The 22,193-nt window shown below is 42.1% G+C and overlaps 1 protein-coding gene and 2 non-coding genes across 5 annotated transcripts in view; all 3 read left to right on the top strand.

Annotated features, from left to right (window-relative positions):
• The window catches only part of Ubap2 (ubiquitin associated protein 2), a 70,024-nt gene that overhangs the window by 37,622 nt on the left and 10,209 nt on the right, over positions 1-22,193 (top strand). For 2 of the 3 annotated variants that reach the window (XM_038347853.2, XM_038347855.2), the window contains 12 exons: positions 1,458-1,611; positions 3,946-4,023; positions 4,765-4,819; positions 6,599-6,702; positions 8,120-8,185; positions 10,290-10,342; positions 11,103-11,170; positions 15,675-15,864; positions 18,091-18,301; positions 19,725-19,996; positions 20,518-20,690; positions 21,412-21,625. In XM_038347853.2, coding sequence (XP_038203781.1) covers positions 1,458-1,611; positions 3,946-4,023; positions 4,765-4,819; positions 6,599-6,702; positions 8,120-8,185; positions 10,290-10,342; positions 11,103-11,170; positions 15,675-15,864; positions 18,091-18,301; positions 19,725-19,996; positions 20,518-20,690; positions 21,412-21,625 — 1,638 coding nt within the window. The remainder of the gene's footprint in view (positions 1-1,457; positions 1,612-3,945; positions 4,024-4,764; positions 4,820-6,598; positions 6,703-8,119; positions 8,186-10,289; positions 10,343-11,102; positions 11,171-15,674; positions 15,865-18,090; positions 18,302-19,724; positions 19,997-20,517; positions 20,691-21,411; positions 21,626-22,193) is intronic. The other variant, XM_038347854.2, reaches the window with a different exon arrangement.
• On the top strand, positions 13,797-13,877 carry LOC119826945. The gene has a single exon (XR_005287508.1). It is a non-coding gene; the product is annotated as a small nucleolar RNA SNORD121A (small nucleolar RNA).
• On the top strand, positions 15,987-16,067 carry LOC119826946. Its single transcript, XR_005287509.1, has one exon. It is a non-coding gene; the product is annotated as a small nucleolar RNA SNORD121A (small nucleolar RNA).

Raw genomic sequence — 22,193 nt, 5'->3', positions numbered from 1 at the left:
AAACTTGTAAATACCTCCCTCATTTGCATATACCTGCCTTGTCCTAGCTTCATTATTTCCCCATACATTCCAGGAAATTTACTCTGTTACGTGCAAGCATGTGTGTGTCTGAGACAATGCCCAAGGGGGTTAGAAGAGTGCTGTAGCTACAGGCACTTGTCAGCTGCTCAACATGGGTGCTGAGAACTGAAGTCCTGAAGAGCAGCATGGAACCATCTGTTTAGCCCAAAATATACACCTCAGAGCGGTCTTGAACTCATGTCTTCTACCTCTGACCCCCCATCATTTTCCTGCTAGCATATGCTGAACCACAACTGATGGTTTCTATTTTTTGAGGAAGTATCTGACAATGAAGCCCTGGCTATTTTTTAACTTTTGATCTCCTGCCTCAGCCTCCTGAGTTCTGGGGTTATAGGCTTATGGCTTTGGAATGCTTGCTCTCCTGTAACATGTGAGGGTATGTAGTAAGGGGGCTGCTTGCTTGTTTGTTCCTGGCTGCTCAGAACCAAAATAATCATACAAAAACTGTATTAATTACAACACTGCTTGGTGTCTTAGCGCTAGCTTCTTATTGCTAGCTCTTACATCTAGAATTAACCTTCCATTCATCTGTGTATTGCCACGTGGCTGTGGCTTACCCGGTAAAGTTCTGTCTCTGGCTGGGCTACATGGCTTCCCCTAACTCTGCCTTCTTTCTTCCAGCATTCTGTTTAGTCCCCACCCCAAGCTCTACTCTACCCTATCAGAGGCCAATGTAGATTCTTTATTCATTAACCAATAAAAGCAACATATATGCAGAAGGACTTCCTACGTCAAGGGTAGGATTGTGTCTCTAGTTTAATAAGATTTGCAAACAGAAGAAGTTGAATTTGCAGACTTTTACTTGAAGAGCAACATTTTTAAAAAATATTTATTTATTTATTATGTATACAATATTCTGTCTGTGTATATGCCTGCAGGCCAGAAGAGGGCACCAGACCCCATTACAGATGGTTGTGAGCCACCATGTGGTTGCTGGGAATTGAACTCAGGACCTCTGGAAGAGCAGTCAATGCTCTTAACCTCTGAGCCATCTCTCCAGCCCCCAAAGAGCAACATTTTTTACATTTTCTAATTTAAAATATAGAGGAGGTGCTTTAGGGAATGTCATTAACTTTATTTCTGTATTTGCATAGTAAAAATGTGGTGGGAAAGGAGTATGTTGTCTGTAATTATTCGTGCACTGCATTAATAAGAGCGTAACAAGGTTTGTTGTCACTTTCGAGATTTGTTTGTGTGTGCGTGCATACAACTTTGTATGGCTTCAGAGGTCCAAATTGTCATATTCCCTTGGAGCTGGAGTTAGAGGCAGTTATGAACCATCTGATTGGGTTTTGTCTTGTTCAGGAAAGAATTAGAATGTAAGGTCTGACAGCCGTGTGACAGCTCAGTGATTGCAGAACTCTACTTTCTGATAGGCCTCATGGGAGACTGTAGGGGGGAAGAAGAAGAATTTGGGGAAAGAAAACTCCGAAAATAAAGAAAACAGAGAGAAGAGAACAGAGAGAGAAACAAGTCGTGGACGGGGAAACAACAACCGGAAAGGAAGAGGTGGCGGCCGAGGCCGAGAGTGTGAGTATAGCTTCTCTGTTTTGCATTTTTGTACATCTGCAAGCTGAATGAACAGCCCAGAGAGTGCCCATAAACTCAACCTGTCAATGTAAATTTCATGTTGTAATCACTAGCAGTGATCTGGGCTTTCCTGTCAGTGCTGAACTGGGCTGCATGGAGTTCATTTTTGCATTTTTTCATAACTATTTAAAATTTTTTAATCGATTTTTATTGAGTATATTTTTCTCTGTTCCTCTCCCTTCCTCTCCTCTCCCCTTCTAACCTCTCCCATGATCCCCATGCTCCCAGTTTACTCAGGAGATCTTGTCTTTTTCTACTTCCCATGTAGATTAGATCCATGTATGTCTCTCTTAGGATCCTCATTGTTGTCTAGGTTTTCTGGGATTGTGAATTGTAGGCTGGTTTTCTTTGCTTTATGTCCAAAAGCCACTTATGATTGAGTACATATGTTTTTTGTCTTTCTGGATCTGGGTTACCTCATTTGATACAATGTTTTCTAGATCCATTCATTTGCCTGCAAATTTCAATCTGTCATTTTTTTTCTGCTTGTAGTTATTTGTACATTCTTGAAGACTAGTGTCTGTTGGAGGTCAAGTGAGCTGGGCTTGGGGTGGGTATAGGTTACTTCACTGTTATATCCTAGTATACATCACCAGTTACAGCCCAGCCAGGGTTATATAGCAAGACCCTGGTCCCCCCCTCCCCGCCCCAATCCTAAAACAACAACAACAACAAAAACTCTAAAGGAGATAAGTTTAATAGTCAGGGTTTTTTGTTTATTTTAACCTCCATACACAAGCAGGGCTGGGAAATGGCTCAGTAGGTAAAGGCGCCTGCATGCCTGGTGACCTGTGTTCAGTTTCAGGACACATGGTAGAAGGAAAGAAAGGGACAATCCAGATTGTTGTCTGAGCTCTGTGTATGTGCCGTGGTGTGTTTCCTGTGGATCCATATTTTGACACCATTTTACTTGGAACAGCCCAGGAGACATTTTATAGTTAGTGTACTCTGTTGATATTTATCAACTACTTGCTGTGGAGTGTGGTAATGCCTGTAATCCTGGAATTTAAGATCTTTTAATAGGAAAATTGAGTTTAGGGCCAGCCTGAGTTACATAGTGAAGTCCTGTCTCAAAAAGCCTCCCTTCTGCTTTCCCCTAGTCCTCCTAAAATTAATTAGAAGTTAATTAGATTGTCAATAGGTCTTGAGCTGACTTTAACTAAATTCTCCTTCCTCCAGAAGTGAAATTACAGGCACCCATCACTATGCCTTGCCTTGCCCTAAGTAATTATTTCTTTCTTTCTTTCTTTCTTTCTTTCTTTTTTCTTTTCTTTTCTTTTCTTTTTTTTTTTTTTTTTTTTTTTTTTGGTTTTTCGAGACGGTTTCTCTGTAGCTTTTAGAGCCTGTCCTGGAGCTAGCTCTTGTAGACCAGGCTGGTCTCAAACTCACAGAGATTCGCCCACCTCTGCCTCCCGAGTGCTGGGATTAAAGGCGTGCGCCACCACCACCCGGCAGTAATTATTTCTTTTAGGTTTTTCAAGACAGTATTTTTCTGTGTAGTCCTTGCTGTCCTGGAACTCATTCTCTAGATCAGGCTGACCTCAAACTCACATAGATCTTCTTTCTGCTTCCTGTGTGTTAGTATTAACCTCTGCCATCACCTTGGCTGTAAATTTTAATTTAAAAAAAATTTCTTGATGTTGGGCATTTAGCTCAGCAAGCGCGAGGCCCTGGCATCTGTTTGTTGTTTGTGGGTGAACTTGCCATGGCATACACATGATGCTCAGAGAACAACTTCGGTTTGTCTCTCTCTCTCCTTCTACCATTTGGGTCTTGGCATTGAACTCAGGTTGCCAGACTTGACAGGAGCCTTTACCTTTTTATTTTATTTTTTGGGGGGTGGGGGTCTCGAGACAACGTTTCTCTGCTGTTCTGGAGCTGTTGTAGCTCATGTAGACCAGACTGGTCTCGAACTTACAAAGATCCGCCTGCCTCTGAGACTGTGTCACCGTGTTATCCAGGTGGCCTCGAACTCATGATTCTCTTGGTCCCACCATCCTAGTGATTGAGAAGTGTTCAGTCGTGTGCTTCAGTTTTGTGCTACTTTTAGTTTTTCCTGTTTTCTAAATGCTGTTTGCATTGTAACCTGCAGTTTGAGAGAGGGCCTCACTTGTAGACCAGGCTGGCTTCACCTTGTGGGCTCAGAGGAGAGTGCAACCATGGCACTTTTTACTCTTTGTTCATTTTGCACTTGGTTTTGTAAGCGCCTGATAAGTTTGATACAAAGGTTTGGAAATGAAGAGTTGGCATTTCTGTTTATTTTCCCCTCTGTAGTCAAAGGTGAAGAGAACGGATTTGATTACAACCAAGGAGACAAGCCTTCAGAACGAGGAAAGCGGGCCCGAGGCAGAGGTAAGGGAGAATGAGTGAGATGGAATGCTGGGCACCAGAGGAGAAGGCAGGTTGGTGCTTCTGAGACTGGAAAGAGTGCTGTCCTCTGAGATGTTGCAGCGTAGCTACTGCTGCCTGTGACAGAGGTGTAGTTTATGCCAGGAGTTTTTGTTGTTACATTTTATTGGTTCTGTTTTTCTGCTGTTGCTCAATGCCTGTCCTTGATAAGAATTTAATCCACCTCTGAGCAGTACTCCAGACCCTAGACTCTGATTGGTTATTGTCATAACAAGTTTATTGTTATAAACTACCTTTATCGTCCATGGTGGCTACAGATGTAATCCCAGTGCTTAGGAGTCAGGCAGGGGTGTGGAGAGTTCTGGTATGCATAGGCTGTCAATTCTTTATTTTGGGGTTTATGGGACTTTTTTGTTTTTTGCTTTTTTCTAGACAGAGTTTTTCTGTGTGTCTTGGTTGTCCTTGAACTCCTTCTGTAGACCAGGCTGGCCTTGATCTCACAGATAGGCCTTTAGTGCTGGTATTAAAGGGGTGTGCCACCACTGCCTAGCAACTTGTGGGTTTTGTTCTGTTGTTGTTGTTGTTGTGTATGTGTATGTTTTAAAGCGTCTCATACTACAGTCTAGGTTGGTTAGAAAGTCACTGTGTAGCCCAGATAGGCCTGAAACTCTCTGCTTTATTAAATCATTCCAAAAATATGCAATATAAAAATAACACTATATTCTACAATTGTGTTTTTTAAAGGATTTGGACGTGGCAGAGGCAGAGGGGCAGGAAGGTTCTCTTCACAAAGCATGGGGTAAGTCTCAGCTATCCTGTTGTTGTAGTTAGTTCCTGTCTATAATTTATTTATCCCAGTTAGAGCACTTTTGCTGTTGTAGATCTGAATTTGAGGTTCTAAGCTTGGCACTGCTGGCAGTCTTGCTGGATAATGCTTTGTTGGATTTCACCAGTCAGTTTTAGATTTTAAAGAAAATACAGGAAGTCCTGGCTAGGTTTGGGCACCGGAGAAATGGTTCTTTGGTTGAGTGTACTTGCTGCTCTTGGAGAGGACCTGGGTTTGATTCTAGCACACAGGCACCACATTGTGGCTCATAACCATTTGTAATTCCATTTCAGGGGATCTCATGCTCTTTTCTGGCCTCTTCTCGGCAAGGACATGCATATGATACACACACACACACACACACACGTCAAAACATTCATACACATAAAAATAAAAATGACTCTTTCTTAATCCCCAGCACATCAAAGCAGAGGCAGGCAGATCCTTGTTTAGTCCACAGCAAGTTCTGGGACAGCCAGAGTGACAGTGAAAGATCTTATTCCAAAAACTGATTTCTGTAGAAGGAAGCGGCGGGCTTCCCGCCACCCGGCTAGCTTTGCCCAAAATAATTACACGGAAACTGTATTCTTTTAAATCACTGCCTGGCCCATTGTTTCAGCCTCTTATTGGTTAATTCTCACATCTTCCTTTAACCCATATTTAGTAATCTGTGTAGCACCACGAGGTGTGGCTTACCCGGAGAGATCTTAACCTGCGTCGATCTCAGAGAGGAGAAGCATGGAGACTCACTATGGCAACTGCCTGAAGCGTCTCCCCACTCCTGCTACCCAGCATTCTGTTCTGTCTACTCCGCCTACCTAATTTTCTGTTCTCTTAAAGGGCCAAGGCAGTATCTTTATTAATAATGAAAGTAACACATAGACACTCCTCCATCAGATTTCCACCAAATAGACCTGCCAAGCTTAGAGTACGACTCCGGATATGCTACTTCTCACTGGAAGTTTTTTGTTTAATTTAAAGATTAATTGTTTTTAAAGATTAATGAATACTGTATTGTGCTTATCTGTATGTCTGCTCACCAGAAGAGGACACCAGACCTCATTATAGGTGGTTGCTGGGAACTGAACTTGACGTCTGAGAATATCAGCCAATGCTCTTAACCCCTGGGCCTTCTCTTCAGTAGCTCATTGAAAGTTTTTTTTTTAAAGATATTTAGTTTATTTGTGAGCCTTGAGTGTACTGTGTGCATGAAGGTATCTGAGATCCGAATAAGTTTCCTAGGTACTGGAGTTTCATGCCATTTTGAGCTGTCATGTGGGTGCTGGGCATTGAATCTGCTGTCACTTCCTGCAAGAGCAGCTAGTGCTATTAACCACTGACCCATCACGCGAGCTCCTTCCTTCACTGTTAATTTTTACTCGTGTTAAAAGCTTCCAGGTTTCATAACTACTAAGGATTCCAAAACCAAATTGTAGAAGCTTGAGGGCTGTTTTGTACAAGAGTAGATACGTGACCCTGAGTAGCCTTTCTTCTGTAGAAGGTCAAGCTTGACTGGAGATGTGGTGATTGACCGCCTCCCCTGTACAGGCAAAGAGGTCTCTGGGTTCAGTTCCCGCACACCATAAAATTGGATATGCTGGTACAAACTTGTAATTCCAGGATATTGCCAAGACGTGTGTGTGTGTGTGTGTGTGTGTGTGTGTGTGTGTGTCACTACACCTGGCCAGATTTGGAATTGTTTTGTGCACGAAGTTTATTTTGTGATTTTGACACTTGCTTTCGTAACCCTAGGACATTCAACCCTGCAGACTATTCAGATTCTGCATCCACAAACGGCTGTGGGACAAAGTCGGGAGTTTGGGAAGCTGCTCAGAATAGTAAAAATGAGAGCTCTGGTGAGTATTTTTTATTTATACGCTATTTTTTATTTGGAGGGTCTTACGTATGAATGTAGTGCAGGCTGGCCTGGAGTTCAGTGAGATTCTCCTGCCTCAGCTCCTTTAGCTCTGGGTTTATCATTTTCAGCTTTTAAGGTATTATTACATTTTTTTTTTTGCATGTATCTGTACGAGCACATGGGCGACTTATGGAGTCTGTTTGCTTCTGCCAGTAGAACTTGGTAATTGAACTCAGGTTTATATAGCTTGATCGAGAGAATCTGTACCCGTTGAGCTATTTTGCTGGCTCATTGATATCTAATTTACATAGAGAAAAGTTTGATAAATTTTAAGGGGCAGAGCAGTGAATTTTAACAAATACATGCATAATTGTAGCCATAATTAAAATCGAGATGGTATTTTTCTGGTAGCAGTAAACAGTTATAAAGAGAGTAAGAATGGATTATAGTTTAAAAACATCTTTTTGGCTAGGGATGTAGCTCAGTGATTGAGCATATTCTTTCCATGTGCAGGGCCCTGGCCGTATCCCTAACATTGAAGAAGTAAAACATACATAATATATTTGAAAGATTTGATTGTGGAGAATATAAAGCACCCTTTCTACCAAAAGGGGAATATGCTCAGTATTGTGGGGTTGGCATTCTCATTGTTGCTACAACCCCGTTCCCTCAGGGTGATAGGTATTGATGGGGAGGTAGCTTCAGTGTATATTCCATCCCACATCTCAGGAGGCTTTTACCTTCATTCTGAAAACATGATGGAAAAGTATTTACAGTAATCCAAATTATGATGAAACAGCTAAGAACTCAAGAACTTAATCTCAAACCACAGTAATGAGCAACATGGAGCTAGCAGAAGCATATGTGGACAGCTTGACGATGTAGCCTAGTGGTCACTAGAGTGAACACAGCGGAGCAGTCCTGAGTAGGAAAACGGGCCCAATTGAGACCCACACACATTCACAAAGATAGGGCTGGGAAAGACAATTTATAAAAGTCTCCATGAACTTGGGTTATTAATAATTTGTGTATACGTGCATGGCTGTCGGTCCTTGTGTTCATGTGTATACTTAAAGAAACCAGAACTTGACACCACATGTCTTTCTAAAAGACATTTCTCTGCCTTTTAGGTTTTTTTCTTACCGTGTGAGGAGGTCAGGAGACTTTCCACCAGTGGGTTCCAGAAATGGGCTCTGGATATCAGGCTTAACAGCAAACCTGTTCACCATCTTTCTGGTCCCTTTAAGCACTACATGAATGTGGTTGATGTTTTGTTTCTAGAATTTTCCATTTAATATTTTTGGGCCTTGGTCTCTCCATGAGGAGGGGCTGCTGTACCACATTAACTTTTCCCCTGTGCTGTTATTTCTCTTGTTTTCATATACTTAAAGCTTTCTTTTTACTTTGACCTGCAGAAGGAATAACAAAGCCTCACAATATATCTCAGGAGCTGCCACATAAAAGTTCTTATGGACTCAAAGGTATAGGGAATGTTTTGTTTTGAAATTTTGCATCATTAAGAATCATACAGAGCCAAGTGTGTCATTCATTGGTTTAAACGTCCGGGTTTGGCCCCAGCACTGCATAGACGTGGATGTGGTGCAGTAGTGCAGCTTGAACAGCATTTGAGCCAGTCAGGTCATGGTGAAGGCATGTGTCCCAGTCCTGATATGTCTACTCCTGGGAATTTACAAACCCTTACACGTTGTCCACTGACCTCCGCATTCATACTGTGATACTCCCGCCACAAAATAAATAAAACTAATAAATTTTTGAAAATTTAAAGGTATTTGGTTCCTACACAAAGTAATGGATTTCAGGCTGAATATAGTGTTGCAAACCTTTAATCCTAGCACTCTAGAGGCAGAGGTAGATCTCTGAGTTCAAAGCCAACCTGGTCTACACAGGGAGTTCCGTAGACAGTGAGTGGTATTTTTATATTGCAGTATGTATGGCAATCTATTGCAACATTTGCCGCTGGCTTTCCCATGCATTTCTTTTTGGTTTTTCAAGACAGGATATCTCTGTATAACGGCCCTGACAGTCTTGGAACTCACACTTTTGAGCAGGCTGACCTTGAACTCACAGAGATCCGCCCACCTCTGCCTTTTGCTGGGATTAAAGGCCTGCCCCATCACTGCCCTGGGGGTCCCATGTATTTGCTAACACAGCAATCCATGGTACTGCACTGATTCCATCTACAGTTACTGCACATGATGCCTTCCTGCTTAGAAACAGACTCAGTTTCTAACCTGTTTATACATGGCCTCTTTTGGGTTAATTAATTTTAGAATTATTTTTCTGTTCCTCTGTACTTAGAACAGGATGACAGTTACAGTGATGACATATAAGTGGTGTAATATAGCTAGTAGTATTTTAACCTTGCTCTCTAAATCTGATAATCAGTAATCTACTTGATACAGGGCCGGGTGCAGATTTGCATTAAAACTGTTCCTTTAAATTTCTTATTTTGTTTTAAAAACGTAGTTATATGCTCAGGTGGATACACGTGTGTGTACACACGCACAAGGAGGCTGAAGTCAAATTTAGGTGTCGTATCTTAGGAGCCATACCGTTTGTATTTTGAGACTGAGTCTCACACTTTGTGTTTGGAGCCTTCAGTAGGCTGATCGGGTCTCCCATTGTGCCTCCCGTATCTTCTCGTCATCCCTTCCAAGGATCAAACACGTCCAGTCATGCCCAGCTTGTTTGTTTGTTTGTTTATGTAATGTGTGCAGGAAAATATACAAAGTAAGCACCCAGAGTCTGGTGGACATCATGTGTCTTCCTCTGTTGCCTTCCACCGTATTGCCTTGAGACGGTGTTCTTACTGAACAAGAAGCACACCGGTGTAGGCATGCTGGCTGAGCTCCATTCCCCAACACTGGGGTTGGCCCTGCTCAGCATTTACACGAGTTACTGGAAATTCCAGCTCCATTCTCCATGCTTGTTATTTTGTCTTTTTTTTTTTTCTGAAGCTGAGGACCGAACCCAGGGCCTTGCGCTTGCTAGGCAAGCGCTCTACCACTGAGCTAAATCCCCAACCCTTCCATTCTCCATGCTTACACAGCCAAGTACTCTTACCTGTCCCTCTAGCCATTGAGTTCTTTGTTAAATTATGGGTTCTGAGAATTGACTTCAAACCCTCAACTTCCACAATGAGCAGTACCCTGACTGGGTGAACTCTCCAGTACCTTTTTTTTTATTATTATTTATTTTATTTTTTTCAGTACCAGATATTGGACCTTAGGCACGCTAGGCAAACACTCTATTGTTAAGCTATAGTCTGCTCTGGTGTTCCATTTTATTCATTTATTTTATATTGTTTGTTTAAGGCAGTCTTACTTTGTAGTTCTAGCTATGCTGTAACTATATATATATACCAAGGTGAGGCATTAATTTGATTTAAACATATAGTTTTGGGTATTTTACATAGAATAATTTTTTATTTTTATTAAGAGTAGATTTAAAGAATCATGTTTCTTGGATTGCTAAGTAGATTACTAATGAGATGAATTGTTTTCTTGCATGGTACACAGAATCATTGGTTGACTGTGCTGGACCCTTTTTTTTTTTCCTTGTCAGGTGCCTGGAAAAATTCTATGGAAGACTGGACAACAGAAGACTGGACTGAAGATGTAAGTGTCTGGTGCCATTCAGACCTTTTCCCTCTCAGTGTGTCACTCAGATGCTACTGCTGCATCTCGCCATTCTCTTTCCTCCTTCTCCACCTTCTTCCTGCTTCTCTTCCTCTCCCTGGCTTCTGTTCCTCAGCATGTGGGTCTCATAAAGAAACTGGTATTTTCAGGTTTTTTTTTTTTTGTTTGTTTAGACAATTATATGTGGCCCTGAATGTGCTAGAACTCTAGACCATGTTGAACTAATGGAGATCCTCCTGTCCTGCCTCACCTCCAAAGGCGTGCACCACCACCCAGCTTGTTTTTTTGAATTGTTTAGTGGTAGAAGAACTGAACATTCAAGTGTTAGGTCAAGGGCAAACTTGGGAATTGATGCGTCAGGCACACCAGGCAAACCTTCACATAAGATAAAAAATGAATCTAAAGATAATAAATGAAATAAATCTTGAAATAAAGATTACTGATAAAGTCGAAAAGACATCTGTCTTTAGAGAAATAAATGATCAGCCTTTTCCAAGTCCTGTTTCTCCTCACTTTTCGTTGCTCTGTGGTGTCTCAGGAGACTGGCTTCCTTTCTGTGGAGCCATTCCTGCAGGCACACTAAACCATAGTCACCTTGCCTGGGGAGGCTTAGTTGATGGTTTTGTACATTCATTTCCTTTCGACACCCTTTTGGTGAGGGTGAGAACACTGTTGCCTGAAGAGGCTTTTGTGTTGTACGCAAGAATAAAAGCCTTTTTCTCCTGAACTTCCCACACAGCTTTCTGAAACCAAAGTCTTCACTGCTTCGTCTGTTCCAGCAGAGAACCACATCACTCCTGGGCAAAGGTAAAGGGTTTGCTGGGTTTTCTTTATCTTTTTTTTTTCCCATCAAAAGCATAATTGGAAATTTACTTTAGGTCAACTGTTTCCAATTTTTACTCTGTTTCTCTTTTATTTCTCTGTTTAGTTTTTGTTTCCCCTTCTTGCAGCGTCCATGGCTTCAGTCACATCGTACAGGCTGTGTCCAAGGGTGATGGGATTTGTTAGTAGATGTACAGAGGTTATACTAAGCCTAGTCCACGCTAGCTTAGAAATTAGAGATCTTGCCTCTGGAGTTCTGGGTGTATATCACTATTTATTACTGGCTAAAACTATTTATTTAAAAATAAATTTACTTTATCCTTTGTTTTCTTCATGCATTTGTTTAGTTGGTCTCAATCCTAATTTAAACTTGTCATTTAAATGGGTACATTAGTTACAGTGTTCTAAATTCTAGAAAAAGAAGGGCATTTTTTTCATTTGTGTGACGATGCAGGTGTGTGGAGGCTAGAGGACAAACGCTTTGTGTTGTCCTTTAGAAGGCTGTCCACCCTGAAAAAGAAACATCCTTTGACGTGTGCCATAGCACTTTTGTTGTTGTTTTTTGAGACAGGGTTTCTCTGCAGCTTTGGAGCCTCTCCTGGAACTAGCTCTTGTAGACCAGGCTGGCCTCGAACTCACAGAGATCCTCCTGCCTCCGCCTCCCAAGTGCTGGGATTTAAAGGCATGCACCACCACCGCCCGGCCCTTTTCACTTTCTTTAAATTTCTATGATCTACACAGCAGACAAAACCTTTCTTGAGTGTCACTGCACTGTAGATGTTTCCGTGATGCTCTCAGCGAGTAGAACCTAGGTCTTCAACAGCGCATCCAGCTGAATCGTGGAAGAATCTGGAGGTCAGAGGAGAACGTCTTTATTCAGTTTTGTCTATCATGTGTATTGCAGAGATCAAACTCAGGTTCTCTGGCTTGGCGGCACTCATCTTCACCCGTTGAGCCATCTTGCTAGTCCCTGCTTCACTTTTTGGGGGAATTGCCTAGGGAAATAAGTTTCTTAGTGTTTGGGAACTGTTGAGGAGGTTAGTCCACCTGTTTCGTCCTCTCCAGTGTGTTTGCTAGGAATCTCTTGACTGAACTAATTGTGCAGCCCTGAGGATAATAATCTTAAGCCTGTATTGGAAAGTCAGGCTTGGTAGTTAGTGCTCCCTTATGATCCCAACATTCCAAAGGCTGAGGCAGAAGTGTCATGGGCTTAAAGATAATTTGTGCTATATAGTGAGACAGCTCAAATGAATGTGTACATAGCTGAGTTACTTTATTCCCCTTCATAATTTTGCTATGTAGTCTATGCTGATCTCTTAGCAGTCCTACTGCCTCAAACTCCCATAGGCTTACAGATTTAGGTCATCATACCAGGTTTCACCGGAATTCTTAGAGAATCATACTCTTCACAGTAATTCTAAACACATTTGAAGATGTGCTTAAGGGTCTATGTGGCTGATTCCTACAGCTGTTCTCTGACCTTAATACAAGCATTCAAACATATGTGCACACACATGCTCCAAAAGTAGTTAATTTTAAAATTAAAAAATTTAAACGCTAGAAGAATTAAAGCCTAGAAGTGTGTATATATCTTTAAAAAGTAAGCAAGTCTAGCTTCTTTAAACCAAGCTAAATGAGACAGTTAAGACGCATTACAACAGTTAGGAGAGAAAGGTACATAGACCTCCATTGCATTTATGAATAAATGAAAAATGACCAATTTACTAATGGTACTTCAATTTCTTAAAAAGATAATTAAGAGAGCTGGAGAGGTGAATCACTGGTTAAGAGCACTTGTTCTTTTGTAAAAACCTAAGTTAGATTCCAGCACTACCGTGACTGCTCATAGCTGTCCCTCACTCCAGTTCCAAGAGATCTCTTTTGATCTCCACTGGTACCAGCCATACACAGATATACATACAACTGAAACACTCAGCTGTAAAATAAATATGAAAAAAAGGCATGATCTTGAATGCCTTTAATCTTTGCATTCAGGAGGGAGAGACAGGAGGATCAAGAATTCAAAGCAAGGCTCACATACAAAGCAAATTTGAGCCTAATCTTGACTACCTGAGTCCTATTTTTAAAAACACAGAACATTACTCAGGCAGTGGTGGCGCACACACAGAACTCGGGAGGCAAAGCCAAAGAAACACAGAGAAACCCTGTCTTATAAAACCAATCAAAGAAACAAAAACCCAACCAAAATGCTTTAAAAAACAAACAAGCAAACAAACTTGCTGTTTTGGACAAGCCCTTTTCTGCACAAATTCTCAGCACAACTGATGAGATGGCACCAGGGACTGCAAACTTCACTGCTACTAGGGACTGTTATCCTTAGAGTTTGGCCACTTTTGTTTCAGTATGATGTGCTTTTGTGTGTGTCTCACCTTGAAACCCTGGCTGTCTTGGAACCAATGTAGACTAGACTGGCCTTGAACTCAGAAACTTGCCTCTATCAGCCTCCCAATTTCTGGGACTGAAGAAGGCATTTGCAACTTCATTAAACATGGGGTCTTGAGGAATGCACCCGATAGCAACTGTCATCGAGAATTTATGGCTCACACCTTGCAGTTCTTTCCTAAGAAGTAAAATGCTGGCAGTGGTCCTCTTCCAGGAAACGATGATGTGATGATTTCCAAGCACATATCTGATGATTCTGTGTGGAGCTCAGCTACTGAGTTTCCTGGGCCAGTGAGTGGTAACTGGGATGAAGGCATCCGTGTTTATTGTGTGTATGTGTATTTTATGCTACCACACGAGTGGGGGTCAGAGGACAGTTTATGATCATTGGTTTTCTCCTTTAACCCCGTGGCTCCCTCTGGTGGAACTCAGGTTGTCAGGTTTTAGTGGCAGGTTTCTTTATCTTCCAAACCATCTCAGTGGTCAAAACCCTGGACTTTTTGTAGTTCTTTATTGATTTTTGAGTCTCTTCATAGGTTTCTTTATCTTCCAAACCATCTCAGTGGTCAAAACCCTGGACTTTTTGTAGTTCTTTATTGATTTTTGAGTCTCTTCATAGCTGTGGCTGTCATGAAAGTACTATGTAGACCAGAACTGCCTGCCTCTGCCTCCTGAGTGCTGAGGTAAAAGGTGTGCACCACCACACCTGGCTCTTGGTTTTACCCTACAGTACCATTTCTCATTTGAATCTTAGTAAACATTTAAAATAGAACTTGCTTTGATCTGATAGTGTTGCAAGTTTTATTATAACTATATGTAATGCACATAACTGATTTGTATCATTGGAATTGGAGTATCAATTATTAGAACACTCACTTAGGTTTTTTGTTTTGTTTTGTTTTTTGGTTTTTCGAGACAGGGTTTCTCTGTGGCTTTGGAGCTTGTCCTGGGACTAGCTCTTGTTGACCAGGCTGGTCTCGAACTCACAGAGATCCGCCTGCCTCTGCCTCCCGAGTGCTGGGATTAAAGGCGTGCGCCACCATTGCCCGGCCTAACTTAGGTTTTTAGAGTAAACACTAACATTAGGTTTTTAGCTTCAAAATTGAAATCGGTGTCTGGAGAGTGAAAATTGTTGTTTATAAGAAAAAGAACTTCGGTTAGAAGCTGGGTTTGTATGAGGAAGAAAGCCTGAATAGTTTAACCTAGAACCTGTCTCACCTCACTGATATGGTGAGTTTCAGTTAGAGAGCTGTTTTGCAAGGACTCATGGAGCACCATCCTGGGAAAATCTTTGACAGGTCCCACTCTACTGGGTAAGTCATTCATATGGCAGTCAGTATCTATCCCAAACTTCTTCTTGAGGCCATTCTCCTGAAATGTGGTGGGTTTTCGGTCAGGGTGACGGGGCGTTATAAGATACTTCGTTGAGCTGAGCAGTGGTGTTTTGCAATGCTTTTGCAGGTGGATCTCTGAGTTAATGGCCGACCTGGTCAATAGAGCTAGTTTAGGACATAGACTACATACATAAAAGAAACTCTGTTTTTGTTAGTTTGTTTCTTTATTCTTAAATATTCTAGAGAATTATACATGGTTAAATATGTTATGAGATAGAATAAAGAATTTATATGGATATTTAAAATATTTAAGACTTAAAAACTTCTGCCATGGTTGAGGTCTTGATGCTTTAAGAATATTGAAGCCTGAAGTGGCGGTGCCTGCCTTCAATCCTAGCACTGAGTATGCAGAGGCAGGGGGCTATCTTGAGTTAGAGGCTAGCCTGATATACATAGTAACAAAAATCAAAAAGTTGAAAGGGGAGCATGAGCTCAGGTGATAGTATCTGACCTCACAGCTCCCTCATGTTCTCACGGAGTCTGTCAGTGTCCATTTATAAGGTGTGTTCTCTCTCTGGCTTTGTAACTTGTTTGGGTGACTGCTCAGCCTCTCTTTGAAACTCCAGTTCCCAGTGGTTTTGCTTATTTAATCTCTTGCTTAAATTTTCTTTATATGGATTTGCTCTCCAGTTTGCTGGCTGGTGTGATTTGCTCATGACAGCTGATTGCTCGTTTGTCTCTCATCTGCTTAGCATTGATCTAGTGGCCTTGCTCCAGAAGCCTGTCCCTTCCACTCAAGCCGCAGAAGCCAGCTCCTTTGAAACATCCCAGCAGCAGGGCTTTGGCCAAGCACTCGTCTTCACAAATTCTCAACACAGTAATCAGACGGCGCCAGGGACTGGCAGCTCTACTTCTGCCAACGCCTATTCTCCTCACAGCTTGGTAACTCACTTTTATTTCAAATTGGGGTCTTGAGGAATGCACCGATAGCAACTGTCATTGAGAATTTATGGCTCACACCTTGCAGTTCTTTCCTAAGAAGTAAAATGCTGGCAGTGGTCCTCTTCCAGGAAACGATGATGTGATGATTTCCAAGCACATATCTGATGATTCTGTGTGGAGCTCAGCTACTGAGTTTCCTGGGCCAGTGAGCGGTAACTGGGATGAAGGCTTCTTATTAATGTATCCTTACCAATGTTTTATTTTGTTTTACTTTTCTTTCACTCCTTTCTGTTTATTGCGGGCGTGCTTGCAGGTACGCCCATGTGCACAAGTGACACACTTGAAGAGAGACACTTGTAGGGGGAGGTTTTCACTCTCATTGAGTGGCCATTTGGCAGCCCAAGTGATCTATTTTTCCCTAGATTTTGTTTTAAAGGCTGTTTCTGTGTTTTTGATATGCCTAAAATAAAATGTAGATGTCTTAGTTCTGTCTAGGTGTTCCTACTGTGCAATTTTCTTCTACTCCCCTAAAATACACTCCTTTCTTAAATTTCCAGGTAATATGACAGAGGCCCTTACTTCAGAAAATACGTTTTCTAACCACCATCAGAGAGACAGTGACTATGACTTCCCGTCAGAAAGAATTCTGGGATTGGTAGTGCAACCTGCTTAGGAATGTAGCTACAGAAGGAGAGCTGAAGTCTGTTGTAATGCAGAGGAGTCATCCGTGTGCTTTCCTCTGCCTTTCCCTTTGCTGTTGATAGGGTATTTTTGGCTACTAGAGTCTATTTGATCACTGAGGTCAAGATTGAGCTCTACCATCAAGTTTGTTTTATTCTATGATCAATACCTCAAGACACTGTAGTGAGAGCTATTTAGCATTATATTAGAGCCATGGCTCTAAACATTGCTACTATTTATAACCAAATTGCCAAAATTAAGTGAATAACAATTTAATAATAATAGTAAAATTGGTTACCATAAGACAGAATGAGTCAGATTCTGTGGTATTAGGATACCGACTCTGTGTGCATTTATTATATACCTGTGCATGTTCATATATGCCTTTTTGTATCTTATTGGTTTAGTGAAGTAGATGGAATAGAGACTGTACTAAATGTTACAGAGACCAAAGCAGTGGCTGCAGAGAAAAAGATTATATGATAGTAGTACCTAGTGAATGGATGGTGGATTCTGTGTCCGTGAAAACGGTAGAGCGTGGGTTAACTTGAGCCAGAGGGGCTTGAGTATAACCTTGTTGGCAAAATAACATTTGCACAAGTGCACTAAGAGGCAGGAGCTGTGATTGGTGGGCCTCTCATTGGAGAGCCCTGAATTTCTAACTGTGCTATTCCTCACCTTAGAATATTGATAATAGCCAGTCATGATGGTGTACTCCTTTAACCCTAGCACTTTGGAGGCCAAGGCAGGCAGATGTCATGAGTTGGAGTTCAGATCTACAGAGTGAGTTCCACAGCAGCCAGGGCTACACAGAGAAATCCTGTTGTTCCTCCCCCACCCCCAGAATATTGCTTATAAAAATTACTGTTTACTCTGCTTCTGTAAGACACACACACACTCTCTCTAAAGGAGTGGGGCATTTTTTTGTTTTGATTTTCTTCTGGAGAATGATTGGTGTTCTTAGTCATGTGACCCACCTGAGCACAGTACTGTCATGGCATTTACTTAGCTTTCTGCATGTTTCAGTGTCTGGTATTAGGATGTGAGCTTTTGGCATTCACTTCTTCACACTGCAGGGAATATTCAGAACTGACCTCTGCTATTGTCAGCAGAGAGAATTTACTCTCTGAAGGTTATGAAAGTGTTTTTACCTACCAGGCATATTTTTGACATTTAGTTGTTTCTTAAAAGTTTATTTTGGGGTTGGAGAGATGGCCCAGCAGATAAAAGCAGTTACTCCTCTTGGAGAAGACCCAAGTTTGATTCCGAGCCCCATGAATTAAAAATAATTAATCAGTACTAATAAATAAAATATTCTTTTCAAGATTATAGTAAATGTTTTGTTTTCTTACTCTCACATCAGGAGGAATGATGCTTTATTTAGCTATAGTTAAACTATAGGCACATTTTCATGTACTGCTTTCTAAAGCAAGGTTTGCTTGTTCAGATGATCCAAGGTGCAATGTTCTTATTTCTGTAGATCACTGTGTTTGCAGCCCTGAAGTGAAAGAAAGCTCAGGACTTGCTCTTTCCATGTCTCTACAGTCATCTGTCCTGGGCTCAGGATTTGGAGATCTAGCCCCATCAAAGATGGTGAATATCACCAACTCCCAGATTCTGGATAAGTTGAAAGCACCAAGTATGAGCCGGTTTGCTACCACTTCAGGTGCACAGCAGAACAGTACAAGTCCCCCCGCCTCTACTGCTGCTTGGGACCTCAAGCCCTCAGCATCACAGTCAGTCCTTAATCATTTTGGTAAGTGCATGTTTTATACTGAGTTAATCAGCAGAGTGTGTTGTGTATGAACAGTGTGGAGGACCTTGTTCAGAGTCTTTTAGAATACATACTGCTTGGAAAATTAAGTTAGTTGTCTTAGTGTACAGTGCCTACATTTATTTATTGTACAATTTACAGGAATAGATTCTTAGCTAGAAGAAAACACAAATGTTCTATGATGCTTCATGCCTGGAATTCCATCACTTATGAGGTGGAAGGAGGAGGATTACCAAAAACTTGAGACCAAACTAGCACAGTATATATATAGTATAGAGTAGGAACCTGTCACAAAAGCCACTTTGGGCCAGTTTGATCACCAACTTGGGAGGCAAACTGGTCTCCATTAGTTTGAGTCCAGCTAGTCTGAGTTCCAGGACAAAATAATGAGAGCCTGCCAAAAATACAACAAAATAACAACAGGGAAAACCAAGCAATTGGGACTAGTGAGGTGAATTAGCGAGTCCTGGTTGATCTTTCAGAGGACCTAGGTTGGAATCCCACCATCCACGTGGCCTTGCTCACACCTATCTTTGCTCCAGTCTCAGGTAATCCAGTGCCCTTTTCTTGTCCTCGTGGACACACACATGATAAAGATATAGCTCATCCATATAATAGCAGTATGAGAAAAGTAGACTATGTGCTGAGTTCAGTGCCCTAAAGATGAGGGAAGATGCTCTCTGTATATTAAAATGGAGCAGCCTCTGAAAATGAAATGAAGATACATAATTACATTTGTGTGTTTTTGATAGTCAAGAACCCAGGTATACAAAGCTGGTTCTCTAGAGCAAGAGTGAGAACAGAACAGCAAGTGGAAAAGGTTGTGTTTGTCACACATGTACTTTACAGTTTTGTAATATCACACATAATATATAGTAATCAAAATAGTTTCTTAAAGGTATGTACCAGATTGCCTAGGGAGATGGCTCATTTTGTAAAGTGCCCGCAGTGTAGGGAGAACATCTGTGTTTGACTTGTTGACACCCACATCAGAGCTGGGTGTAGTGCCACACATTTGTAATCCTAGCATTGAGGAAGCAAACAAGTTAATCCCTGGATTAACTAGCTCTCTGTCTAGCTTCTGGTGAGTTCAAAATAAAGTACAGAGCCACTCTGGAAAACATTTTGTGGTGACCTCTGGCGGCTACACACAGAGAATATAACAAAACTGATGAAATACCAAGCATGTAAATCCGTTAGCTAATGCACAGGTGTCTCTGCTTTGTGTCTTCTGCATGAGGAATGAGAACAAACCCTGTCCAGTCACCAGCAGTCTACTTGTCCTTCCCCTCCTGTGCTGCTCTACTGGAGAACTCAGAGCACCTGGTAGCCGTAGTGGCATAGCGTCCAAGACATGTTGCAGAATTACCCATTGCTGCTTATTTTCTCTTTCCACATTTCTTAGACTTTAAATCTCAGCCTGAGCCATCCCCAGTTCTTAGCCAGTTGAGCCAGCGACAGCAACACCAGACTCCGGCAGTCAGTGTTCCTCCTCCTGGTTTGGAGTCCTTTCCTTCCCAGGCTAAACACCGAGAGTCAACACCTGGAGATGGTCCTTCTACTACTGTCAACAGACTCTTACAGCTTCCCAACATGGCTGTTGAAAACATTGTATCTGCCCACCAACCACAGCCCAAACACATCAAACTCCCTAAGCGCCGGATACCTCCAGCTAAGGTAGGCATTCCATCCCAAAGGATCTATTTCACAATAGCTCAAGTATTGGAAAACTGAGTATTAGACATTGGGATACAGCGTGTTCAAGCATAGCACATCATTGCTTGGGAGGATTTGGCCATTTTTCAGGTACTGGGCTAATTATTCATTCTGGAAAACAGAGCTTCTTAGTTCATGTAAAGACCTGAGGGTCTAATTGAAAGCACTTTTGTGATTGTTTATGGTATCTCATGGTTGGGACCAGATAATGTTTTCATCACTGCTCTATGTCTTTAAAAATAGCTGCATGTCATCTACCAACTGCCAGTACTATGACTCCCAACAACTCTGAAGCCATCCCCTACAACCCAATAGGTTGTTTGCTTGGTTTCCCTCACTGTTTAAAAGATTCGGTTTCCCTTCTTTCTTTTTCTCACCGTTTTTGCCAGTGCAGCTCACTGAAGCCATTTTCTTTAATCTGTTGTAAGCCTTGAGACCTGGAGCTCCTGTCTTCCTGTCCTGACAGAGCTTTGCTTTTGTAGGTTCCTGCTTCCGCGGTGGAAATGCCTGGTTCTACGGATGTCACTGGATTAAATGTACAATTTGGGGCCCTGGAATTTGGGTCAGAACCATCTCTTTCTGAGTTTGGACCAGCAGCTTCAGGCAGTGAAAATAGTTGTCAGAGTCCTATCAGCATGTACCCAACGTCCTTAAGGTACAGACCTCCCGTTTTAGTCATGACTGAACATACTCCTTTCTTTGCAAAGTCAAACAAAACAGAGTCTAAGAATTGGTGAAGACAACTTAATAATGCTGCTGTGCAGCATTCAGCATGCTTAGTTTCTTAGACTCTGCTCTAGCAGGTACTCATTTCTCCCACTCCTTCCCTCCCTCTGACAAAGCCATGTCAGAACCCGTCTGATCTAGAGGTGTCTTGTAACTAGAATCATGTAAAATTTGGCTTTTGTGTCTCCTAGCTTTTACTTAAAAGTTTTCAAAGGTTGTCCATACTGCATGTGAGTGAACTTGCATTGCCTAGCATTTCACTGAGCAGGTGTGGTACATTCATGTTTGGTAGACATTTAGGTTCTTTGCTCCTTTTGCTTGTGGTGTAACTGCTGTGTTACTGTGTCCTAGTAGCAGAATGCTGGGTCACTAGACGCACCTGGAGCCCTCGGGCTTGCAGGCAGCGGCAGCACTTAGCGCTCCCTGCAGTCTAGCAGGGGCCTGACTTCTCTAGCTCTCCAACATGTCATTTTGCTTAAGTGAAATATTTTGCAAATAGATTTGATATTTTTCTTAATTGGGTTTTCCATATCTAGAGGGGAAGCCTGATAAAGACTAGTGCAATTCTGTAGTGAATGCCAGTACAGAAACAGTGTGATATGGAGCTGTCAGATGATGCCAGTGTGTCTGACCCCATGTCCTCTTTTCAGTGACCCTTTGAATGCCTCTCTACCACTGACCAGCGCTGTGCAGAGCTCCACCTACACAACCTCAGTCATCACCTCCTCCAGCCTGAGCAGCTCGTCCCTGAGCTCCGCCAGCCCAGCAACAACGTCTTCCTCTTATGACCAGAGTTCTGTGCACACCCGGATTGCATACCAAAGCCCTGCGAGCCCGCCAGACCCAGCTCCAGGCTCTGTGGCTGTAAGTGATTCACCTGGGTGTCTTTTCTTAGGATTTCCTCCTTGCAAGTTCGTGTGCAGTTTTTTTGTTTATTTGTTTGTTTGTTTGCCAGGCAGTCGTGCCACACACCTTTTATCTCTGCATTCAGGAGGCAGAGGCAGACATATTTTTGAATTCAAGGTCAACCTGGTCTACAGGGTGAGTGGGATAGGATAGCCAGCATAACACCGTGTCTCAAAAACTGGGAGGAAAAAAATTGTGTTTGTGTTGGGGGGGCAGGGGAGACAGAGAGAGAGCTGGAAGTCAAGAGAACAACTTGCAGGAGTTGTTCTCTCTTTATCTTGTGTCCCGAAGAGCTAAAGCTAACTAAGGGCATCAGGCTTGGCAGCTAGTGCCTTTGCTCACAGAGCCATCTTGCTTGCCTGTTGTAGTTGTTTAGGTAAAAGAACTTTCCTTGACTGGCTTTTGGCAAGGCCTGCAGTACCAGATGTGAACTGTTTTCTGTGGAACAGTCATCGAATCCAACCAGAAAAGCATTAATTATTCCCCATAACAGACATACCATTATTAACCTGTTGATGTAGGTGTG

The sequence above is a fragment of the Arvicola amphibius genome, chromosome 11 (assembly GCF_903992535.2).
Source record: "Arvicola amphibius chromosome 11, mArvAmp1.2, whole genome shotgun sequence".
NCBI classification, from domain to species: Eukaryota; Metazoa; Chordata; class Mammalia; order Rodentia; family Cricetidae; genus Arvicola; species Arvicola amphibius.
Note: the sequence above shows the minus strand (reverse complement) of the source record. Positions and strands in the feature narration are given on the sequence as shown.